Source organism: Macrotis lagotis, chromosome 1 (assembly GCF_037893015.1).
Source record: "Macrotis lagotis isolate mMagLag1 chromosome 1, bilby.v1.9.chrom.fasta, whole genome shotgun sequence".
Classification (NCBI taxonomy): Eukaryota; Metazoa; Chordata; class Mammalia; order Peramelemorphia; family Peramelidae; genus Macrotis; species Macrotis lagotis.
Window position 1 is genome coordinate 260674798 of NC_133658.1, and position 24618 is coordinate 260699415.

The 24618-nt window shown below is 36.8% G+C and overlaps 1 protein-coding gene and 1 long non-coding RNA gene across 2 annotated transcripts in view; one reads left to right on the forward strand and one right to left on the reverse strand.

Moving 5' to 3' along the window:
* RTF2 (replication termination factor 2) overlaps positions 1-24584 on the forward strand; it is a 79475-nt gene extending 54891 nt beyond the window's left edge. The window contains exons 6-9 of the mRNA XM_074210314.1: positions 8535-8648; positions 22895-22949; positions 23039-23134; positions 24076-24584. Coding sequence (XP_074066415.1) covers positions 8535-8648; positions 22895-22949; positions 23039-23134; positions 24076-24254 — 444 coding nt within the window. The 3' untranslated portion in view covers positions 24255-24584. The remainder of the gene's footprint in view (positions 1-8534; positions 8649-22894; positions 22950-23038; positions 23135-24075) is intronic.
* On the reverse strand, positions 6569-15370 carry LOC141504914 (uncharacterized). Its single transcript, XR_012473497.1, has 3 exons — positions 14787-15370; positions 9721-9816; positions 6569-8718 (listed from the first exon to the last, which is right to left on the reverse strand). It is a non-coding gene; the product is annotated as an uncharacterized LOC141504914 (long non-coding RNA).
* Positions 24585-24618: the final 34 nt, after the last annotated feature.

The following is a 24618-nucleotide window of genomic DNA, read 5'->3' on the forward strand; positions in this document are numbered from 1 at the left end:
TTTTATTTATTTATGGTTCCTTGAACTTGTGAGACTTAAGTTGTTGTGTTTGAAGAAAAATTTTGAAATGTTTCCTTGAAACAATCAAGATTTACTTTTTTCTATGGACAAATTAAGACACTTAATATTTTTTAACTTTTTCTAGAATTACTGAAATCTAGTAAGTCTAACATTTTAAAGTTGTAAATTGTAAACTCCACTCTGAAGTGGAGTACTAATTTCATCCAACAAAATCAAGAAATAGGGGCAGCTAGGTGGCGCAGTGGATAGAGCACTGGCCTTGGAGTCAGGAGTACCTGAGTTCAAATTCAGCCTCAGATACTTAATAATTACCTAAGCTGTGTGGCCTTGGGCAAGCCACTTAACCCCATTGCCTTACAAAAAAATAAAAACCAAAAAAAACTAAAAATCAAGAAATAAAAGACTGCTTTGTGAATGGAAAAGACTTGCTTTTTAGCCAATGCAGTGCTATGTAACATCTCTGTTGATCGTCTTATACTTTGTAACAGACTGTACTGAGGTTAATTTTGAGTAGAGGAGTTTGGTTACTGAAAGCATTCTCAAGTTTGAACAAAGTTCAAGGACTATTCCCTTTAATTTAGGGAAAAAAACAGATATCTTATTGTCTGATCTTGTTATCTCTTATGCTTTTTGTTTATTCCTTAAGGATATGATTTCTCTCTCATCACACTCAATTTGGATCAATGTACAACATGGAAACAAAGTTAAGATTGACAAATTGCTTTCTGTGGTGGGGTGGGGAGGGAAGTAAGATGGAAAAATTGTAAAACTCAAAATAAATAAAATCTTTAATAAAAAAAAGAAATGGACAGTCAGAGAAAACTGAGATTTTGTTTATGATGCCCAAATTGCAATAAAAAGTAAAAGACAAAAAAAGCATTCTCTGTTACCTTTGGGTTTCTTACTTCCTTTTCTGAACTGCTTCTTAGTATTCTCACAGATTTCTGTTTGTTGCCAAGTATTCATTCACTCATTCATCAAGTACTCAGCCTACAAATAGTAAATACTTAAAACCTAACACTGTGTATGTGAGTTGTTAGAGAAATTAGAAAACTTATGGTTATGGTCCTTTGCCTTCAAGGAGTTTACCTCTAGTAAGACACAATTACAGGTCAGTATAAAGCAGGGGTGGGGAACCCTTTTTCTTCCAAGGGCCAATTTGGACATTTATAACATCATTTGTGAGTCATACAAAATTATCAACTTTTTGATAATTTGGTCAAACATTTATAATTAATTCACCTTTAAAAAGCTCCAGAGGTTGCCTTGGCAGCACCAGATAAAGTGATAAGGCCCTCTGGCTGGAAGTTCTGCCACCCCTGGTATAAACAAAGCATTACATGGCCAAGAGATTGGGTACTTAGGAAGTACCCAATTGGGTACCTTAGGAAGCTGTTTCACTTCTTACCAATTTCCTTTCTTCTTACCAACTTCCTTCTCTTGTTCATTGGATCCCTAATGTATTTACTTTTTGTTTTGTATGCATGTTATATTCTTAGTAGAATGTAAGCTTCTTGAGGCTAGAGTCTGTTTTGATTTGGAATTATAGCCTCAAATCCAGCAGAGGACTATATATATCAGAGAGTGTCAGCTTTGGAAGAGATCTTCCAAATAAATGACCAAAAGTTTATCTTTTTTTGTGTGTTAGAGACCACTTTGTCAGTATGGTGAATGAAAATATCTTCTTAGAATAATACATGTAAATGCATAAAGTAAAATATAGGATTATAAAGGAAATTGAAATAGTTTTCAAGATATTTAAAACAAAAAAAGTTCACAGATGTCAGATTAGAAATCCCTTCCTTAAGACCATAAACTCTCAGAAAAGGACCTTAAAACAGTGCTGTCAAATTCAAATAGAGAAGGAAGCCACCAATCTAAATCCCCTGTGGGTCCCATATTGTTTTAAAATGTAATGTTTTAACATGATTAAAATGTAATTATTTTAAAATGTAATGTTATCTATGTTCTATTGTAATTTTATGTAACTTGTTAAATATTTCCCATTTGCATCTTAATCTGGTCCAGGCTGCCAGGCAGTGGATTTGACGTCTCTTATTTTAGAGCTTGGAAACAGAAACAGAATGAATATTTAATATTTATTTGTAGAATTGACTCCTTAATTTTGAATTAGAAAAATAGAAACATGTTAAAAAAAAAAGAATGGGTTTGGGGACCTGGAGATGTTTTGTTTAGAAAGACAGTTGGGGGGCAGCTAGGTGGCACAGTGGACAGCACAGACCCTAGAGTCAGGAGGGCCTGAGTTCAAATGCAGCCTTAGACACTTAATTATTACCTAGCTGTGTGACCTTGGGCAAGTCATTAACTTGATTGTATTGCAAAAAGAAAAGAAAGATGGCTGGGGACTTCTGGAGCTGAGAGCCAAGATGGCGGGGCTAAGCTAACGTACTCCTGGAACCTTTCCCTACCCAAGATAAATGAAGCCTCTACTCTGACATTCACACTATAGATCCCACCAAGAAAAAGAGAAGATTCAAAGAAGTTTTCAGCTGTAGATATCATGGAGGATCTTCAGTGACGGTCTGTCTCTTTGGGGGAAAAGATGAAATAAAGTCCAGGAGATGGGAGAGTGGGAAAGCCAGCAAGGAGGATCTCAACCCTAAACAAAATCTGAACCCTGAAAACACTGGGGTAAAAGACAGGACTGGATTGGGAACAATCCTCCTTTAAGTCAGAACCTGGCCATAAAGGAGAAGAGACAAAGGCAAAGCCTGTACTGCATAGGCAACATCTTTGCCAACAACAAACCAGGGATCAGACCCCAGCCCCAGCAAAATAAAAGCTTGGATCTATACTCCATATACAGACAAAGATGACAGCAATGCCATGTCAGAAGAAAGCAGTGAAAAATCACTCATGGGGAAGTATCAAAACAGTCTATAAATTGGACTCAAATACAAAAAGTTCATTGAAGAGCTTAAAAAAAGAATTTAAAAACCAAAGAAAGACAACTGACTGATTATAGTAGGGCTCTGAACTAACTAACTAGCCTATATTTGAGTCTTGCTGTGTGACCTTGTGCAAGTCTCTGGATTCAGTTTCTTCATATGTGAAGTGGGGATAATGATAGCACCTCCCTGCCCGTGTTTGTTCAGTAGCCAAAGTGAAAATAGGGTAAATTATGAAGCACTTTGCAAACCCTAAAGTGCTAAAGAAATGATAGCAATTGTCAAAACTGTTAAGAGAAGATGGAGGGGGAAGAACATGATAATGGTCTTCAGTAGTCTGAATATTGATATTGTGGAAGAAATGTTTGATTGATTCCCTAATCTGTAGCGCAGTATGTTATGAATAGTGAATGCTTAGTAACTGTTCCTTGATAACAAAAAATTACTCACCAAGAACTTTATTTATAGTAACTTTATTTTCACATATAAAAATGAAGTAAACAAGGATTTTTATTACCAGGAGAGTCCTATTGGGAAGTGAAAAAAGGATCTTTAAAACATTTTTTTAAAAACTGAAACTCAGAGATGTTAAATGACCAGTACTTTTGCTCTCCTTTTCAGTATATTTCCTGAAAGAATAAATAACCTTTTAACAAAGAAAATAAGCAACAGAGCCACATCCTGAATTCAGAACAATAGTTTAAACACCAGTCCAAATTTTTTTTTAAACCCAAGCTCTGTCCCTCTTTGCTTGGATAGGAAATAAATCAGTATCCTGGTTCCACCCATTATTAGTATGACACACTAAATGGACATTTAGGCTGCTTCCTGTTAACTACTCTGAGCTTATATGAGTGTTTCAAGAATCTTTGATTTCTAATTTCATCAGTGTGGACATTCCCTAGGCTGATAGTTCACAACCCTGTTACCATTTAGTGAATGTTCTTCTGATTCTGACTTTATTACTCTCTTGACAATTTTGGTGAAGAACCCCTCTACTCTTAAATTATTCCATCTTGGAAAGAACTCACAAGGAGCAAGTATCTTTAAGGACCCAAAATTTATCCAAAATTTAGCTAAACATGAAAAAATATGCAAAAATAGAAATTTTTAAAAATTCATGAAGGTTTCTCTTTATTGAAAGCTATGAAGAACCTTCAAGATTTAAAAGAAAACTAGCCATTTTTGCTATTATTTTAATGTACATATATAGTATACTCAAGCCATTAGTAATGAATCAATGATCAAAATTAAATAATTGCACTTGAACTTAATTTCTCTTCATCCTTTATCAGAACTTTTTTATTAATTTAAAAATGGGACTTAAATTTTCATATGCTTTTACTTTTTTTTTTCCACCATAAGAAAGAAAAGCAGTTAGAAAAGAGATGCCTGAATTTTATAATGGAAAAATGGAAAAGGGGAATGATGCCAACTTTGTTCTCTAGCTTAGTTTCTATTACAGGAAAAGAAAATTGTGATTATGGCAAATGATAGTTCAGAGATTATAAAGCATTCTTTGAATTTCTGGAGAAAATCCCATACCAAATATAGCAGCTTGATCTTGCACTCAAAACTGTTGCAAAGGATTGGGCGGGGGGGGGGGGTAAGTCTTTTTTTTTTCTTTTTATCTGCTTCTGTTAATAATAAATGTGTTCATTTGACTTTGCTAGTAATTATAGGCTGCCATGGGACTAGGATCTAGAGAAGATAAGATAATTAGACCCAGTTTTATATTAATGGCATTAGCAAATTTCCAAATTCTTTCATTCTTAGACTATATTGTCATTTAGGATCAAAGTCATACTCCTCCATTTTCACATCTGGAAGAAGTAGATAGCACATTGTCATGCTTTGTGTTTCTACCAAACATCTACATTTGCTATCCTGCCATAACTTACTGGTGATTCTTAATTTCTATCCTAAACTGTTATTGATAATAATAGTTTGGTTTTTAAAGGCAGAATTCAGCATGGGCTAAAGAAGCAGACACTGGATGAAAGAGGAACTGGCTCATCAGTTTAAAGTTGGAAGAGGCCTAATATATTATCTAGTCTAATCCCCTCATTTGCAGCTGAGGGAAATGAGACCCAGAGTTTAAGTAACTTGCCCACAGTCTCAGAGGCAAAAAGTGACAAAGTACATTGAGACTACTTATATGTATAATTTCAGCCAGCAGATAGTAGACCATTTTTCCATGGCTTCTGTTGTAATCAGGGACCCAGATTCTGACTTGAGAAAGCGCCCTGTTCTAAACTGTTCTCTGCCCTTCTTTTTAATAGTTTTCTCAAACCCCTCAATTGAATCTCCACATTTTGACATTTGTAGACTACTTATCTATTTATTTGGATTGATTTTTTTTAAACTTTTTTTTGGTAAGGCAGTGGAGTTAAGTGATTTGCCCAAGGTCACCCAGCTAGGTAATTAATTGTCTGAGGCCGGATTTGAACTCTGGTCCTCCTGACTCTAGGACTGATGTTTTAGCTGCCCCTACTTATCTATTTATTTGTAACTCTTAATAGTAAGCATGCAGGTCTTCACCCATCCTGTAAGCCTGTTGCTTATAGGATTACAGTTGCCATGCTATTTCCTTTCACTAGAATGGAATTCCTTTATATACAGCATGACCTATTGAAACAGTTGTAGTTGGATATTCAAGACTGTTTGCCATCTACCAACTTTAAAATTTTAAGAAGACATGGAAGCAAAAGGTGACAGTATAAATATAAAAAGCAAAATGTATGCTACTCTAGAAATAGTGTTAGAAAGTGGTGAGGCTCAGAACTGAGGCTAGCATGGTAAATAGACAATAGGTTTTTATTTTAAACCTAGATGAGAAAATGAATACAATCAAAAAAAGACCATTGTTGTGGGTAGGTGGTAATGGTTGACAGAAAATGGGCTTCTTGTTTATTTGGTTTCATTTTTCCCTATGGAGGACAGTGTATGAGGAAAAATAGACAAAAATAACTAAAGAACTGAAACCCTTTATCAGTGGGTAAAGATAGGAGCTACCCTTGACAAATTCAGGTCATTTGACCTAGAGATAAATTACAACCAAGGGTAGATGGGTAAATGTGATTGATGAAAAACTCTAAAATTTAACAAAAAATGGGGCGGCAAGATGGCGCAGTGGATAAAGCACCGGCCCTGGAGTCAGGAGTATCTGGGTTCAAATCCAGTCTCAGACACTTAATAATTACCTAGCTAGGTGGCCTTGGGCAAGCCCCTTAACCCCATGTCCCTTGCAAAAAAAACTAAAAATAAAACAAATTGTAAACCAAATGTTATTTTGGGGCAGCTAGGTGGCATAGTGGATAAAGCACCGGCCTTGGAGTCAGTATTACCTGGGTTCAAATCCGGTCTCAGACACTTAATAATTACCTAGCTGTGTGGCCTTGGGCAAGCCACTTAACCCCATTTGCCTTGCAAAAAAAAAAAAACCCTAAAAAAAATTAACAAAAAATGAGAAAAGCCCTTTAAGATTGGAGAAAGGCAAAGTGTCTCCTGATTTTCTAATAAGGAAATGGAGTGAAGTCTTCAGATCACATAGATTAGTAAATTTGGCTTTAATTCCTAATAAAATTATTGAACATCTACAAAAAACTCATGGCTTCATCAAGATTCATCATGCCAGACTAACTTTATTTCCTTTCTTTAATGGGATTATTAAATTGACAGATTAGGAGGATTCTGAATATATTTTTAATTAGATTTGAACATAAAGTCCTTCATGCTTCTCAGATGAGCTAAATGGAAAGTATAATTTCAGAACTGTTTAAATGGCTGATGCCCAAAAGTTGTTTAATGGGTCATTTTTAGCTGAAAAAGTTTCAGTCTTAGAATAACTTGATAATCTTTTCTTGGTTGTGTTCTTTTAAATATTTTTATCAATAACTTAAAGACATAGATGATATATTTGTCATATTTGTAGATGACACAAAACTGCACTTTGTGGTTAAATTCCTTGATAAGGTCATCTACAATTGGTGCTTCTACTTTCTCTCATTTTCTTTTTATCATCTGGCTCCTCACTTCATAATTTCACTAAAACGTCTCTCTCCAAAGTTGCAAATGATCTCTAGCTGCTAAATCTAAAGGCTTTTCTCAGTCTTCATTCTCCTCAACCTCTGCAAACTTTGACACTATTGATTATTCTCCTTTCTCTTAATTTTTGGAATACCACTCAGGATGGGAGGCAAGATAGGAATTACCCTAATTTTTGAAAAAAGGGAAAAAGTAGATTATGTTACCTCAGGGGACCTGAGGTAACAATGAGGTGCTGTATGTAAAGTATTTCACAAACTTGACAGTGCTTCATAAATGTCATTTTCATTGGTCAATCAGGAGAATGATGTATATATCATGTATTTAGATTTTAGCAAAATATTAGCTAGTGTATCTCATCTTATCCTTTGGTTTGCAGAGAGGTTCACTGAGAGTATATCTCAGCAATCTCACTGGTTCTTTCTGGATGCTATTCATTTGGGATGGTTAACTGGATAACCTCTAGGGTTTCCCTTTTTCCTTCATTTTAGGTGTAAACTCCAAATTAGGCCTTGTTATTCTGCCTTTTCCATTGCACAGCCCTACAGATGGGCAGTTCTGCCTTCTCTGACAGTAGTGATCCTTTTCCTCTGTCTTTTCTTTAGCATTGCTTTAAAAAAAATCATTTTTCTTTTCCTTGCCAGCCTCAGCTCATTCTGCTTTAGCATTCTTGCCACTATTTTGACTTCAGAACCTGGCAACTTCAGAGGATAAGATGTGGAGTGTATGTGAAATCAGGAAGAACTAAACTCTAAACCAGCCTCATACACATAAAAATTTTTGTGCCTGGGACAGTCATTTAAATCTCTTTCAACCTGTTTGCTCATCTATAAAATAGAGATATTAATACCTATAAAACAGATTAATTTTGTGTCTTCACAGTTTTATTCTTGTTATCCATTCTTTCTGGGTTTATTTTCCTTGCAGAATTTTAGTCCGTGTAACTCTTTCTATCCTTTCTTGTATACACATTCAGGCCAGTTTGACAGCACTGGGATTAGAGTTTTGAGACCAATGTCAGGAAGACCTGAGTTCAAATCCCACTTCAGACACTTAAGAGCAACTTACTAGTGATTTTCAGCAAGTTATTTTTCTTCTGTTTGCCTTAATCTCCTGTGAATAATAATAGTACCTACTTTCTAGTGTTGTGAGACTCAAGAGGGATAATACCTATAAAGCTCTTAGCACAGTGCCTGGCACATAGTGTTACATAAATGCTGCTGTTACTATTACATGTGGTTCTTAGCATACTTCTGCATGGTGATGTAAAGATGAATAACTCCTAATATGTGTGATTGAACAAAACTGTATTTTCTACTCTGCCAGTAACTCTCCAAATTGTGTACCACTTGCTCACTTTTGCTCATGGTTAATGAGCTGAATGAGTGAAGAGATATATTGACTCTGGGCTCTGGAGTAATATAAAGTAAGGGAACTTAAAACACAAAACAACCAGTGCTGAATGACAGGAAGCACAGGATGAAGATTGGAGGTGAGAGACTCTGGTGTAACAGCACCGGTACGTTGACTTCACTTTTCTTTTCTCCTTTATTCCAGTGTGGTGTCCCTTTTCAGGAAGATGATGTCATTGTGCTTAATGGCAATAAAGAGGATGTGGATGTGCTGAAGAAGAGAATGGAAGACAGACGACTCAAAATGAAACTAGAAAAGGTAATGGACTCTGCTTCTCCCTCCAGCATATATGCCAGTGTGTTTATCTTTAATGATTTTAGATGTCTTCCTGGCAAGAGAAGAGTAATGAATGTATTTTTAGTGAGGATAAATATAATTTGCATTATTTCTCAGCTTCCTAATAGATGTTAAAAGAACTTTGGTCAGTCTTTTTACTTTCCACTCTCATCTTGGACAGTTATGAAGCATTGATCAATTATCCAATTCAGGGGTTTAGAGTTAACTTACTGAATTATTCTTCATCAGTGTCACTTCATTTTCAGCTATATAACCAGTAAGGCATAACAGTGTGAGTGCCAGGCTTGTTTTCAGGAAGATCTGGGTTCAAATGCAGCCCTTCTTACTAATTTTGTGACCATGAATAAATCATTTAATTTTTGCATGCCATTAGAAACCCTTGAAAGTTTCTTTATCTTCTAAATGTTAAATGGTTGCCATCTATATTAGTTGAGAAGAATGCCTAACTTTGGAATCCCTGAGCAAAAAGGGTTAAGTAATTTGTCCAGGGTATCATAAAATCACAGAGCCTTTGATAACCACAGAGGTAGGAGGTGGTATGCCCTGTGCAAAGAACACAGCCTTCCCACAAGAAGAGATTACAGGTGAGGAAATACTATGCTCTCTACAAGTGTGATTTTTCTTTTAAACAAGATATGAATAAAAATAAGAATTTTTAAAAATGTATTTGGGGTGGCTAGGTGGCACAGTGGATAGAGCACCAGCCCTGGAGTCAGGAGTACCTGAGTTCAAATCCGGCCTCAGACACTTCATAATTACCTGTGTAACCTTGGGCAAGCCACTTAACCCCATTTGCCTTGCAAAAACTAAAAAAAAAAAAATGTATTGGAACTTATTTTAAAAGACACGCATTTTTAATGCATTTTTAGATTTAGATTTAGGTCGTACATTTTTAATATTTCCTCAAAATAGTTTTTTTAAGTCTCATTTATCCCCAAGGGAGCCACTCAGAACACATAAAATCATATAATCTTAAAGTTAAAAGGAACTTCAGAAGATATATTCAGAAGATCTTTGCTGGCTTAGTACTCACTTGAGAAGTGCCCCTGGAGACTTCCTTTTGTAGAGAATTTGCTGAGATTTCCAGAGATCCAGAACTTTTATTGTATTTCTGCAATGGTTTCACTTCCTTAAAACAAAATATAGTGTTGCTATTAAATGCAATATTCAGATTAAGTATCATAGATGTATTGATGTTCTATTAGTACATTATCTACAAATTTAAAAAATTTAAGAGTATAGTGGGTAAAAAGTTAGATTTGGGATCAGGAATACATGGTTTTGAATCTCATCTTTAGAAACTTAGTAACTTTTTAAGCCTTACAATAGGACAGCTGTTGGGAGCCAGGGTGGAGGCTGGACCCCCGCAGACAGCTAGGTCACCCAGTGGAGAGAGTACTAGGCCTGGAATCAGGAAGCTTCATTTTCCTGAGTTCAGATCCAATCCCAGACACTTGCTAACTTAAATCACTTAGCCCTTTTTTGTCTCAGTTTCCTCATCTATAAAAATGAGATGGAAGCAAGAGTTAGAAAGAGAAATCCCATTCAATATAAAATACTTGGGAGTCTACCTGTCAAGGCAGACTCAGAAACTATGAACACAACTACAAAACACTTCTCTCACAAATAAAATCAGATTTAAAAAAACTGAGTAGATATCAACTGCTCATGGATAGGCTGAGCTAATATAATAAAAATGACAATTTTACCTAAATTAAACTGCTTATTTAGTCCCCTACCAATCAAAATCCCAAAAAACTACTTTAATGAGTTAGGGGAAAAAATTGTAAGTAAATTCATAGGAGAAATAGAAAGTCAAGAATTTTCAGGGATTTAATGAAAAAAGTGCAAAAGAAGGTGGTCTAAGCCTATCAGATCTAAAATTATATTATAAAGTCATCAAAACTATCTGGTATTGGCTAGGAAATAGAGTGATGGATCAGAAGAATAGACTAGGTGCAGTAGCAGGAAATGATTATAGTAATCTACTGTTTGATAAACCTGAAGAGTCCAGCTTTTGGGATAAAAACTCTCTCTTTAATAAAAACTGTTGAGAAAATTGGAAGGTAGTATGGCAGAAATTTGGATTAGACCAACACCTCACACCTAAAACCAAGATAAGATCAAAATGGATACAGGATTTAGACATAAAAGACAATATTATAAGACAACTAGGAGATTGAGGAATAGTTTACCTGTCATCTATGGAAAGGGAAGCAGTTTATGACCAATGAAGAGATGGAAAACATCATTAAAAGCAAACTAGATAATTTTGATTACCTTAAATTAAAAAGCTTTTGCACAGACAAAACCACTGTAACCAAGATCAAAAGAAATGTAGTAAATTGGGAAACAATTTTTACAACTAGCATTTCTGACAAAGCACTTATTTCTAAAATATATAGAGAACTGAGTCAAATTTATAAAAAAAAAAGCCATTCCCCAATTGACAGATGGTCAAAAGATATGCAAAGGCAATTTACAGATGAGGAAATCAAAGCTATCCATAGTCATATGAAAAATTGCTCTAAATCATTACTTATTAAGGGTGGCTAGGTGGTGCAGTGGATAGAGCACTGGCCCTGGAGTTGAGAGTACCTGAGTTCAAATCCAGCCTCAGACACCTAATAATTACCTAGCTGTGTGGCTTTGGGCAAACCAATTTAACCCCATTTGCCTTGCAACCCCCCCCCCAAAAAATCATTACTTATTAGAGAAATGCAAAGTATCTCTGAGGTACCACCTCACACCTCTCAAAGTGGCCAATATGACCAGAAAGGACATGATCAATTTTGGAAGGGATGTGGGAAATCTGGGACACTAATGCATTGTTGGTGGAGCTGTGAACTCATCCAACCTTTCTGGAGAACAATTTGAAATTATGCCTAAAGGACAATAAAAAATGTGCATACCCTTTGATCCAGCACTGGGTCAGTACCCAAAGAGATCATGAAAAAGGGTGAAAACATCACTTGTACAAAAATATTCATAGCTCTGTTTGGGGGTAGCAAAGAGTTGGAAATTGAGTGAATGTCCATTCATTGGGGAATGGCTGAGGAAATTATGGTATATGTACATTATGGAATACTATTGTTCTATTAGAAACCAGGAGAGATGAGAATTCAGAGAAGCCTGGAGGGATTTGCATGAACTGATGCTGAGTGAGATGAGCAGAACCAGAAGAACATTTTACACCATAACGGCAACATGGGGTTGATGATCAACCTTAATGGACTTGCTCATTTCTTAAATGCAACAATCAGGGACAATTTTGGAGTATCTGTGATGGAGAATACCATCTGTATCTAGAGAAAGAATTGTGGAGTTTGGACAAAGACCAAAGACTATTACCTTTAATTTAAAAAAAAAAACCCAATATTATCTTATTATGTAATCTTGATATCTTGTATTTTATTTTTCTTAAGGATATGATTTCTCAACACATTCAGCTTGGATCAATGTATAGCATGGAAACAATGGAAAGACTAACAGACTACCTTCTGTAGGGGGTAGGGGGATCGAGATTTGGGGAAATTTTTATTTATTTGTTTGTTTAGGTTTTTGCAAGGCAATGGGGTTAAGTAGCTTGCCCAAGGCCACACAGCTAGAATTATTAAGTGTCTGAGGCAGATTTGAACTCAGGTACTCCTGACTCCAGGGCCGGTGCTCTATCCACAGGGTCACCTAGCTGCCCCTAGGACATTTATTTCAATGAAGGAATTGTAACTAGACATCTAGTAAGGTTCCCTTTCAGTTATGATTACAGTTGATTGTCATTGAAGTTAAATTCTATAAGTCTCTTTAGGGGAAATATGAGTTAGGTTCCTTTGAACCTGTGGTCTAATATTTATACTTGAGTACTTTATAGAGCAGCCTCACATACAGATAAGCACATTTCTTCTTACTGTGACTGGTACCATATTATTGATTCATTAACACTGAACTCATGAACCATTGAATCCAATAGCACTAAAATCATGCCTGAACTAAGCTTGTCTACTGCACATATTTTCTCTGTGAAGCACATCACAGATTTCTTGAGCTTAGAAACACTAGGCAGCACTTATGCTTAGGGAACATTTTAAACAGCAAGATCACCAACAAAAAGCCCAAAATGTGGAAAACATGTTACTTAATAGAATGTGAAAAGGACAATTGTTTATAGTATGAGAGCTGAGAGAAGGCAGGATTGCCTTGTCTGAGCTCACTTCTGGCAGATAATTCAATTTTTCACTATTCTGTGCTTGTCCCCAAATTATTTATAAAAGCATTGTAGGCTTTGAATTTGTGGGATACAAAACAAATTTTAGTTAATTGACAAATTTGCAAATATGCAATCTACAAGTATTGACTATATATGACTCAGTAAAGTCCATATCTTTCCTCTAAACCTTGATTATGCTGTAGCAAATGTCAGTTCAATAAGAGAGTGGATTGGTTTGGACTCAGTAAAATCAGAAATCTGATCAGGAAGATCTGAGTTTGAATCCTGCCTCAGATACTTAGTGACTATGTGACTGTGATCCAAATTCTCATAAGATTCTATAATTTCTATAATAGAAACATCCCTGTAGGATTATTATGATCATTAGTTGACATAAAAGCTCTTCATAAACCTTAAAATCTGGGGCAGCTAGGTGGTGCAGTGGATAGAGCACCAGCCCGGGAGTTAGGAGAACCTGAGTTCAAATCCATCCTCAGACACTTAATATTACCTAGCTGTGTGTGTAACCTTGAGAAAAATCACTTAACCCCATTACCCTGCAAAAATAAAAAATCTACATAAATGTGAACTATTAACATTCTATGTCAGTATACCCTTGCTAATTGAGCAGCTAGCTGTCACGGTGGATAGAGCACTGGCCTTGGAATCAGTCACTTGACATTTTAATACTGTATGTCCTTGGGCAAGTCACTTAACCTTGATTGCCTCTCATCCAACGCCAGCTCTAATCATTCTGATTCATATCTGGTTATTAGACTCAAATGGTTCTGGAGGAGGAAGTAAGACTGGTGACTTAGTACAGCACCTCCTTACTCAAATCCCAGTTCAGGTACTTGTCATTGCATCACCTCCCTAATATCACGGTCTTCTTTGAGAACCAAAGACAAGTATCATCAACCCTTGCTAATGAATGAGCAATCATTTAACCCAACCTTTTCCCACATTGAATTAAAGTTATAGTAAAATTTGGGGAGACTTTGAATAGGAAAGATTAGGTATACACCACAATGGAATATATGACTTCAGGATACTCAGAAGTCATTAATAAAAATAAAACAGATTTGATGAAAAAAGACAAATAATTCAATTCAGAAATATTTAAATGAATGCCTACTACATTTAGACACTATACCAGGATGACACAGAAGGCTTGGTTAGCCATTGGTTTGTCTGGAAAAGGAGGTGGTTTAGTGGACTGGCAGCTCATTATGAGTCATCACTATGATGTGGTAACCAAAAAAGCATTAAGAAATGACATAGCATCTGGGAAGTAGGTGAGAATTGTTTTGTTTGCCTCCCTAGGTAATATCTAGAATATTTTGTTTGATTCTGGCCTCCACATCTTAGGAAGACATTAATTAGCTATAAAGAATACAAAGGAGAGCAATCAAAATGGTAAAAGGCTTTGAGTTCATTCATGCCAAAGGAGGATTAATTGAAGGAACTATAGAGATGCTTAGCCTGGAAAAAACTTAAGGTATATATGATAGCTATCTTCAGATATTTGAAGGACCTTCACTTAGAGAAAGACTTAGATTTGGGTTAGGCCCCAGAGAGTAGAAGCAAGAATAATGAATAGAAATTCCCTGGAAGCAAACTTCTTAATAATTAGAGTGGTCTGGAAATAGAATGAACTATCTCAAGAGGTGGATGTAGTAACATTCACTCATCTACACCCTATTGGAGAATTTTAAGCAAGAAATAAATGACCTTGGAAGGAGTTATTTGGGGTATGGATTAGATAACTTCTGAGTTTTCTTCCAGCTTTGAAATTCTGTAATTCTGACAATACAATCCCTGCCTCTTCTTCTCAGTTGGGGGACAAAACATGTTCATGAGTAGAAAATGAAGTATATACAAAGTAAAATACTAACTTCAGGAGGAAGAGCATGTACCATTAGTACGAGGATCAGGAAAGACTTCATTTTGGGAGTTTATATCTAAGTAGTACTTTGAAGGAAGCTGGGGCTCTCTAGGGTAAAGGTGAAGTACAAGTAAAATTAATGACAACAGGGAGGGAACTCTACAGAAACCCAGAAAAAGTAATGGAATGTTGGATAGGAAGGTCAGTTAACAGGGCAGTTTGACTGTTAGAGACTATAGAGAAGGGAGGTGTATGAAATCTGACCAAAAAGGCAAGTGGCAGTCAGATTATGCCTGAGCAGACTGAAAATTTGGTATTTTATCCCACATGCAATAGGGAGCCGTCAAAAAGTAATGAAAAATAACATGATCAACCCAAGCTTTAGAAATATCTGACAGTTGTTTGGAAGATGAATTCAAAAGAGACTGGAGGAGAAACTGAAAGACTGATTAAAGAAGCTTATCCAAACAGTACAGGTGAGACTTAAAGAGAAACCTCAACTGTAGTTATTTAACTCTGAAAGTAGAGAGATTAGAAACAGAAAAGTCAGAATTTGGTGGTGCAGTGAATAGAGTGCAAAGTGCAAAGCCTGGAGTCTGGAAGACTTCATTTTAGATTTTTTTTTTTTGCAAGGTAGTAGGGGTTAAGTGGTTTGCCCAAGGCCACACAGCTAGGAAATCATTGTCTGAGGCCGGATTTGAACTCAGGTACCCCAGACTCCAGAGCCAGTGCTCTATCCACTGCGCCACCTAGCCGCCCCAAGACTTGACTTCAAATCTAGCCTCAGACACTTACCAGCAAACTACTTGAATCCTCTGTCTATCTCAAGTTTCCTCATCTTTAAAAATAGGGATAGTAACACCACCTACCATAAAGCATTGTTGTGAAGTTCAAATGAGATGTGTGAAAAGTGCTTAGCACATTGCCTGGCACATAGAGGATAGGTGTTATATAAATGATAGCTATTAAAATGATGGTGGTGGTTGTGGTGGTGGTGACAGAAAACTTTGTCTTGGTGTGACTAGTAAGATACAGAAATTGAGAGTAGTTGGGGAGAATCACAAATGTCTTCAAAGTTGAGAACCTAAGTATTAGCTAAAGGATAATGGTTACATCAACAAGGGAGAAATTGGAAAAAGAAATCAATTAGTGAAGAAATGAGTTTTGTTTTTGTTGAGTTTAAGATGCCAACAAGGCCCCCCAGATGGAGATATCTAGTAGGCAGTAATATGGGACTTTAGTTAAGGGGAGCTGTTACACTTGGATTTATGAATTTGGAAGTTACATAGGTAGAGATGATAATTGAACCTGTGAAAGCTGATGGGTTATCGTATTCGTTGTGGATTTAAATGTAGAAGGAATCTTAGAGATTTTCAAATCAGTTTAACCAACAGTAGACATTTATTAAGTGCCTGTTATTTAGGCTCTCTGCCAGATCCTTAGAATAAAAATTAAAATTAAAACAGTATTGGGGGGGGGCTAGGTGGCGCAGTGGATAGAGCACCAGCCCTGGAGTCAGGAGTACCTGAGTTCCAATCTGGCCTCAGATACTTAATAATTACCTAGCTGTGTGACCTTGGACAAGTCACTTAACCCCATTGCCTTGCCAAAAAAAAATTAAACAGTAACTACTCTCAAAGAACTTGACCTTTCCACTAGGAGAGATTATGTGAAGGAATAGAAGAGGACCAATAGTGTATTCAGGGACACATTTAACCCACCCATATGACATAACTCTTAGGGTATTCACTGACTGTAGTTTATACACGTGGTTTGCTAAAGCTATTATGTAAAGCAGCAGTTCTCCAGGTGTGGCCCAGGAAACCTTAGGTAACCTCATGACCCTCATGGTGTAGTCTGGAAGATCAAAACTATTTTCATAATTCCAAGATATTTTCATTTTCTGATTTGGTAAATATTGATGGGTATAACCCCATAAACAAATGCTCTTGGGGAAAAGGGGTTCTTCAATCACTTAAGAATATAAAGGCCTAAATATCCTTAACATTCACTTTTTCCCCCTTAACTAGTATTTTATTGCTGTATAAGCCATGCAGTGAAAATCTCATAAATATCACCACTATTCCAAAACAGGGAACAATTTATCAGAAGGGTTATATTTGAGTAAAAAATTTTGAAGAAACTATTAGCTTTTAAAAATTAATACATTGTTTAGCCTGGTTTCTTTTTTACTAAGAAATCAATTTAGCAAATGGTTAAAACTTATTATTTTAAAAATGACAGTGTTCCTGAATTCCTTAGAAGCTAATGGAAATGTTAGTTTTGCGGAACTTTCTTCTCCCCTTCCTTAGTCTTCTTTTTTAAGGGTTTGTTCTCCAGGAAGAGAAGGGATCTGAAATGTATGTAATAGCAAAAGACAAGAAGAAAAATATTTTTAAATAAAGTAAAAATAATAATATATATCTCATTCTGTTAACCAGATCAGAGATTCCTTATAATATTACTTTCTGATGTTAGTTGTTTCAATGTTTAGGAAATGGTTTCCAATTTCATGATCATAATCAGATATCTTCAAAGTTTTTGACTTTTGTCAACTAAATTGACTTTTTTTAGGATTTTTTTTTTTGCAGGGCAATGGGGTTAAGTGGCTTGCCCAAGGTCACACACAGCTAGGTAATTTATTAAGTGTCTTAGGCTGTATTTGAACCCAGGTACTCCTGACTCCAGGGCCGGTGCTCTATCCACCTAGCCGACTTTTTTTTAAATGAATATGTCCCTCTCCCACAATTAGAATCATAAATCATAGATTCAGAGTTGGAAAGATTCTTTAAGGTCATCTAGTCTCAATTCCATTGTTTTTACAAATGAACCCCTGAAAGGTGTCAGTGATCAGTGTTGTACAGGTAGCAAATAGCAAGGGCTGAAATTTAAGTTCAGCTCCTCCCCTGAAGGTCCCTTCTAGCTCTAGTTCCATGACCCTCTGAACATATTCATTAAGTCCAGAATTTTTCCCCCACACTTCTGTTCTTCCAGTATGAGAAATGGGCAAAGGTAGTTAAAAACCTTTGAGGGGGGAGTGGCTAGGTGGCAGTGGATAAAGACTGGCCCTGGAATCAGGAGTACCTGGGTTCAAATCTGGTCTCAAACACTTAATAATTACCTAGCTGTGTGGCCTTGTGCAAGCCACTTAACACCATTTGCCTTGCAAAAACCAAAAAAACCAAACCAAAACAAAAGCCTTTGAGGGGCAACTGGAGTCAGGAGGTCCTGAGTTCAAATCTAGCCTCAGGCACGTATGACCTTGGGCAAGTCACTTAGCCCCATTGCCTTGCAAAGAAAAAAAACGTTTGAATTTGCAGTGCAGTATGCTTTATGTGAGCAGGACCTCAGAATCTTGGTTTTTTGTTTGTTTTGTTTTTAGGTTTTTGCAAGGCAGTGGGGTTAAGTGACTTGCCCAAGGTCACACAACTAGGTAATTAAGTGTCTGAGGCTGGATTTGAACTCAGGTTCTCCTGACTCCAGGACTGGTGCTCTATTCACTGCACAACCTAGCTACCCCGGATCTCTGGGGAAGAAAAAGATAGCTTGCTATCTTTTTGCTCTCATTAATAAAAGTTCTCAGGGGTGGAGCCAGAATGGTGACAGGAGAAGAGCCTCTCCTAGGTGTTCTCTCCATAATATTTCAAAAATATTAAAATTAAGACAATTTGTGAGAGACAGAACCAACAGAAAGATCCAGTGAGTCAATTCTCCAGACCAAGGTAACTTGGAAAATAGTGGAAAGGCTCCACTCCACAGGGTTAGAGGGGCAGCCAGCCAGAGTGAAGAAACTTCAGCCTCCTGGAGGCAGCCACGGTTCACAGCAGCAGGGGCAGTTTCCTGACCCACACCCCTTGGAGCACCAGGCACAAATTGGAGGATCAGCGGAGGGGACTTCTGCCAGAGCAAGTGCAGGAAGCTCAGGGCAGTCAGTGGGGTCAGCTCAGCTCAACAGCCCAGATCCAGGAAATGGAAGCAGGTGTAGAGCCAGTAAACAGGAGTGGAGCTGGCAATCAGGAGCTCCCAGGCAACTGAGCCTTGAGTGCTCAGCTCACCAAAGGTAGGGGAGTGGGAAGAGACTTCAGAGGTTCTGTCCTCTGTACCTGGAACAGGACTGTGGGGCTCTGACAACATTTGGATCCAAATTGCAGTCTAGGTCCCCCATAGAACAGGCCCCCCACCTCAGCCCTGTGGCAGAGGGGTGCATTTGTGGTCATTCACAGACCAGGAGGGAAGTCAGAGAAGTTGGACTCAGGCTATGACAGAGTTAAAAAAAGATTTTGAAAATCAAGTAAGGGAGATAGAAGAAAAATTGGGAAAAGACATGAGAGAGATGCAGGGCAAACATGAAAATGAAGCCAGCAGCTTAGTCAAGGAGATCCAAAAAATTGCTGAAGAAAATGACATGTTAAAAACCAACATAAATCAGATGGATAGAACAGTTCAAAAAAAGTTACTGAGAAGAATGCTTTAAAAAGCAGAATTGACCAGATGGAAAAAGAGATAAGAAAGCTCTCTGAGGAAAACAAATCCTTCAGAAGTAGAACAGAGCTAAAGGAAGCTGATGACTTTACGAGAAGTCACAACACAATACTTCAACACCAAAAGAATGAAAAATTAGAAGAAAATGTAGGGGTGGCTAGGTGGTGCAGTGGATAGAGCTCCGGCCCTGGAGTTGGGAGTACCTGAGTTCAAATGCTGCCTCAGACTCTTAATTACCAACTGTGTGGCCTTGGCTAAGCCACTTAACTCCATTTGCCTTGCAAAAACCTAAAAAAAATACAGAAAAAGAAAATGTGAAACATCTCATTGAAAAAACAACTGATCTGGAAAACAAATTTAGGAAAGATAGTTTACAAATTATTGGGATACCTGAAAGTCATGATCAGGAAAAAAGCCTTGACCTCATTTTTAAAGAATTCCTACAGGAAAATTGCCCAGATATCCTAGAAGCAGAGGGCAAAAATAGAAATTGAGAGAATCCACCAATCTCCCCTGGCAAGAGATCCAAAAAAAACAACCCCCAGGAATGTTATAGCCAAGTTCCAGAATTCCCAAGTCAAAGAGAAAATATTACAAGCAGCCAAAAGAATATAATTCAGATATCATGATGCTGCAGTCAGGATCACACAGGACTTAGCATCAACTACATTAAGGGCTCATAGGGCTTGGAATATAATATTTCAGAAGGCAAAAGAGCTTGGAATGCAACCTTCCTACCCAGCAAAACTGAACATCTTCCAGGAGAAAAATGGACTTTCAGTGAGCCAGGGGAATTTCAGTTGTTCCTGTTGAAACAAGCAGAGCTGAACAGAAAGTCTGACCTTCAAATACAGGACTCAGGTGAAGCATAGAGAGTGGAGAAGAGTAAAATATGAGAGACTTAATGATGATGATGAACTGCATGTATTCCTGAATAGAAAAATGATACTGATAATATTCATATAAAACTTCTCATTTAATAGAGCAGGTAGAAGGAGCTTTTTTTTTTTTAGATTTTTTGCAAGGCAATGGGGTTAAGTGGCTTGCCCAAGGCCACACAGCTAGGTAATTATTAAGTGTCTGAGGCCAGATTTGAACTCAGGTACTCCTGACTCCAGGGCAGGTGCTCTATCCACTGTACCACCTAGCCGCCCCTAGAAGGAGCTTTTATAGATGAAGCACAGGAGACAACTGAATTTGAAGATAAAATTGTAAAAATTGAGTCAGTAGCTAAAAGGGAGATATAATGGGAGTAAGAGAAAGGAGAGGTGGAATTGGCTAAGATATTTCGTACAATAAAATTTTTTTTATTGTAGTGATATGGAAGGGAGAAGGCAAGGGGGAATGAGGGGAACCTTTGCTCCATCAGAGGTGTCTCAGAGAGGAAACAGCATATACACTCAATGGGGTGTAAACATCTAGAGTAAAAAGAGCAGGAGGACGGGGGAAGGGGGTGTATGGGTGATAGAGGAGGGTAGATCATAGGCGAGAATAGTCAGATATGATACATTTTCTTTTTTTACTTCTTGCAAGGGGCTGGGGGCTGGATTGCCTGTCTGGGACTATAGGGCCAGATGGTTGCTGGGCCTTAGGGGTGGTATGTGGGCTCAGGGCCTCTTGACCCCAGGGCCAGTGATCAGTCTGCTGTGCCACTCAGTTACCCTACAGCACATGTTAGAAAAGGGACAGAGTGAAAGGAGAGAAAATATAGTATATGGTAGTGGGGAGGTATGAATGGAGGGAGTTGTGAACAGCAACGGCAGTGGTGGAAAATATGGAAGTAGCTTTTGTGATGGACTTATCATAAAGAATGTGATCCACCCAAGACAGAGCTGGTGGTGGAAAAAAAATAATAAAAGTTCTCCTGTTTTGTATGGTTATGTTTTATTTCTGCTGGTGATGCATCTGATTGATACCTCTTAAAATGCCCTGGAATGTGTACCTGCTACCATCTGCTGGATACCATTGGAATAGTACTTAATTTCTTTTAATTCTGTTTGTACTGTAACATTCCAATGATTGCTGGAACTGTAAAATGGTAGGACTAGAAGGAATAGTCCAGATATTCTGATCTAACTCCCTTAATTATGCAGAGAAGGAAACTAAAACCCAGAGAGATCAGATGGTCTGTCCAAATTCCACAGCCAACTAGTCAAAGAACCAGGAATAGATAAAACCCAGGGGTTCTCACTCATAATTTAGTATTCATTCTGCTATTTATAAATATTTACAAGTTTATACATACTAGGTTTGTTTTTGGTTTTGAGAAAGTATCTAGGAGTTTTACTTTAGGAGATTAAAGCTTTGATGGTAAAGTTTATTGATTAAAGTGGTTCTTTAGCTTGGAAGCCTCCATATTTATTCTAAATGCCTATGAAGATACCTTAATTCTAAAAGTATCCCCGCATCTATCAGTCTATCTAAAGATTTTACTTTTAATAGGAAATCATGTTGGGACTATTCAACACTTCCCTGTCTTGATTGGTCATTACTCTTTTTAGATGTCTTTGTACAGTGTGTCTCTCATAGGACTAGAACTGTCTTCCCTTTCTTACTTTGAAATATTTATATTCAGTGCCCAACCCAGAGCCCACTTCTTCTTTGAAGCCTTCCCTGATGATTTAGAGGGCAGCAGAGTAGAGTTGAAAGCACTGAATTTTGAGTCAGAGAACATGGGTTCCATTTTCTGGTTTTTGTTGTCACTTAGATCACCCCCTTCTACCCAGTCCTTTAAGTGCTTCCTATATGTAAGGCAAAGATTTTTATAAAAGACAGTTTTTGCCAGTGGACTCTTTAAGGATTCTTTCTTCTAAATCTATAGTCCTTTGATCCCTCAAAGATCTTACTTTTTGTTGGGGGGGTGGTCAGGGAGGCTGTTTTGCTACTAACAGATAAACATACTACAAGATAGGGTACAGATGGGGAATGGCCTAGATCCAAATCAAATGTTTTAGGAAACTTTTAACTGAGAGAATGCTTCCCAGAAAGTGCAGCCCAGGCTTTGATGCACTTTATTATGATCTCTATTATAGTTTTGGGGGTTTTTTTTCTTTGCCCCCCCTCCCCTAGGTAAACTAGATTCCTTGAGGGCAACAGATTGTGATATTTTCTTTCTTTGTGTCAGCAGCCCCTTATACAGTTCATTGAACATAATCAGGGGATTAATAAACATTGAGTTGAAATCCTTCAATTCATTCAACTAATGTTTAATATAGGTGCATCCTAGATCAAAAAATGAATGATAGGAATTTTGGTGTAGTTTTGGTTGAAAAAGCCCTAGAAGTCAGCATCCCACTGGGATTCTGGTACTTGGTCTGTTCCTTAACTAGCTTATAACCTTAAGGAAATCACAACCACAGTCTTTGAAGCTGCTCTGTTAACCTATAAAATGAGAGATTAAGAGATTTCTATGATAACTTCTGTTTCTAAGATCCTAAGATCCTATGATTCCTGTGAATTAATGGAGTCTCGGGTATACTCCAAAGGGAACAAATCCATTGTATAAAGTATATTAACATGACCAATAAACTTAAATCGTATTTCCAATTCACTTTTATCAGTCAGTGTGCCTCTTCCCAACTGTTTAAGCATAAGCTCAAATTTCACTCTCTTCCCCCGGCCCTCTTTTTATTCCAGAAATCAAAGAAACCCAAGGTGGGAGAATCAGCTTCTAAGTCAGATGTCATTGCAGGTAACATTTTAATATCACTTCATTAGGCTAAAAAGCTACTTTCTCTACTCTCCTCCCTTTTCTAATTTATATCTCTAATTCTTTTATAGAATCTCCAGGGCCGTCAAAGATTAAAGGTTTAAAATATGAAGAAATAAACTTTAATTCTAGAGAGAAGAAACTCAATACTACTCAGAAAAGTGCAGGTTTGTTCATCTATAAGAAATAAATATTGGTTAAGAATAAGGGTTCTTAATTTGGAGTCTGTTAACATTTGATTTTATGTGTGTGTATCTGTGAATGTATATACACACATGCGCATATATATATATATATATATATATATATATATATATATATATATATATATTCTGTTTCAGTAAAATTAGCTTACTTTGTAATTCTCTGTATTTTATTTTCTGCATCTAAAAATATTCTAAGAGGAGGTCCATAGGTTTCACCAGACTGTCAAAGGGGTAGAAACTTTTCCCTGATACAGGGAATACTAGAAACACATTTTTTCCCCCACCATCTTACTGCTTAATGAATTAGACAATTAATAATACTGTTATTATTTCATATAGCATAAGAGGTTAACTGGACAAAACTGTGATATAACTACTGATTTAGTGACTTTGTTCTTCAATATTGATAACCATTTTACCAGTTATTCATTTTATAGATAAGGTAACTCAGTTAAGACACTTTACTTGAACACTACCACACAGTAAGAGACAGACAGGAATTGAACCCAGATTCTTTGCACTGACTCCAAATAGAGTGCTCTTTTGCATTCCATCCTTTATTTTAATGGGAGAAAACATTTACATTGTTCACTTGCAAAGCATATGAAGCAATATAAAATAAAATTTCACTATATAGAAATTTCCTTTTATTGACCAACATGGAACTAAATTTTCTAGTTTTGTTAATATTTGGGGAGGTGGAAATGATTTTTATCATCATATGTGACTTATAAAATTTGTGCTTATTAGGAAGATAGGAAGAAAATGTACCTGAGGAGCAGATTGACATTTATGAGTAAATATAATCTACAATATTTTTCTCTTGAAGAGGAAAAATAATGTTAAGTTGAAGTACTAGAATTAAAACTAGTGCCTTTGGGGGGTTTGTTTGTATTTTCTAGGAACAAATGGAAGTTCTTCAGGAAAAGTCAGTAAATCATCTTCTGGAACCACTAAGAGATCCATAGCGGACAGTGAAGAATCAGAAGCCTACAAATCTATATTTACAACACACAGTTCAGCCAAACGTTCAAAGGAAGAGTCCTCCAATTGGGTTACTCACACATCATACTGCTTCTAAAGTATTATTCTTTTTGGTAGCAGCTTCTCTTCCCCAAGGAAGAGTAGTTTTCACATAGAATAGTCATTGTAATCTGATATTATTATCTGGTTTGTTATATTTTGAGAAGTGTTTATAAACTTGCCCTTGCCTTGTATGAAGTATAATAGTTGTAATTATTGAATTATAGGTAAGATAATATTCTCAGATAATTAAGAAATTCAGTATTTCTCCAAGCCTATTTTTGAAGAATATTCAACTGTTGAGGCACCAGATGCTTAAAGTAAATTTGCATTTCATCTTGACTTTAGACATTTTCATTATCTTAGTCATTAAAGTACTTTAACAGCCTTTTTCTTCTTAAATTTCACATACAATTTAAATT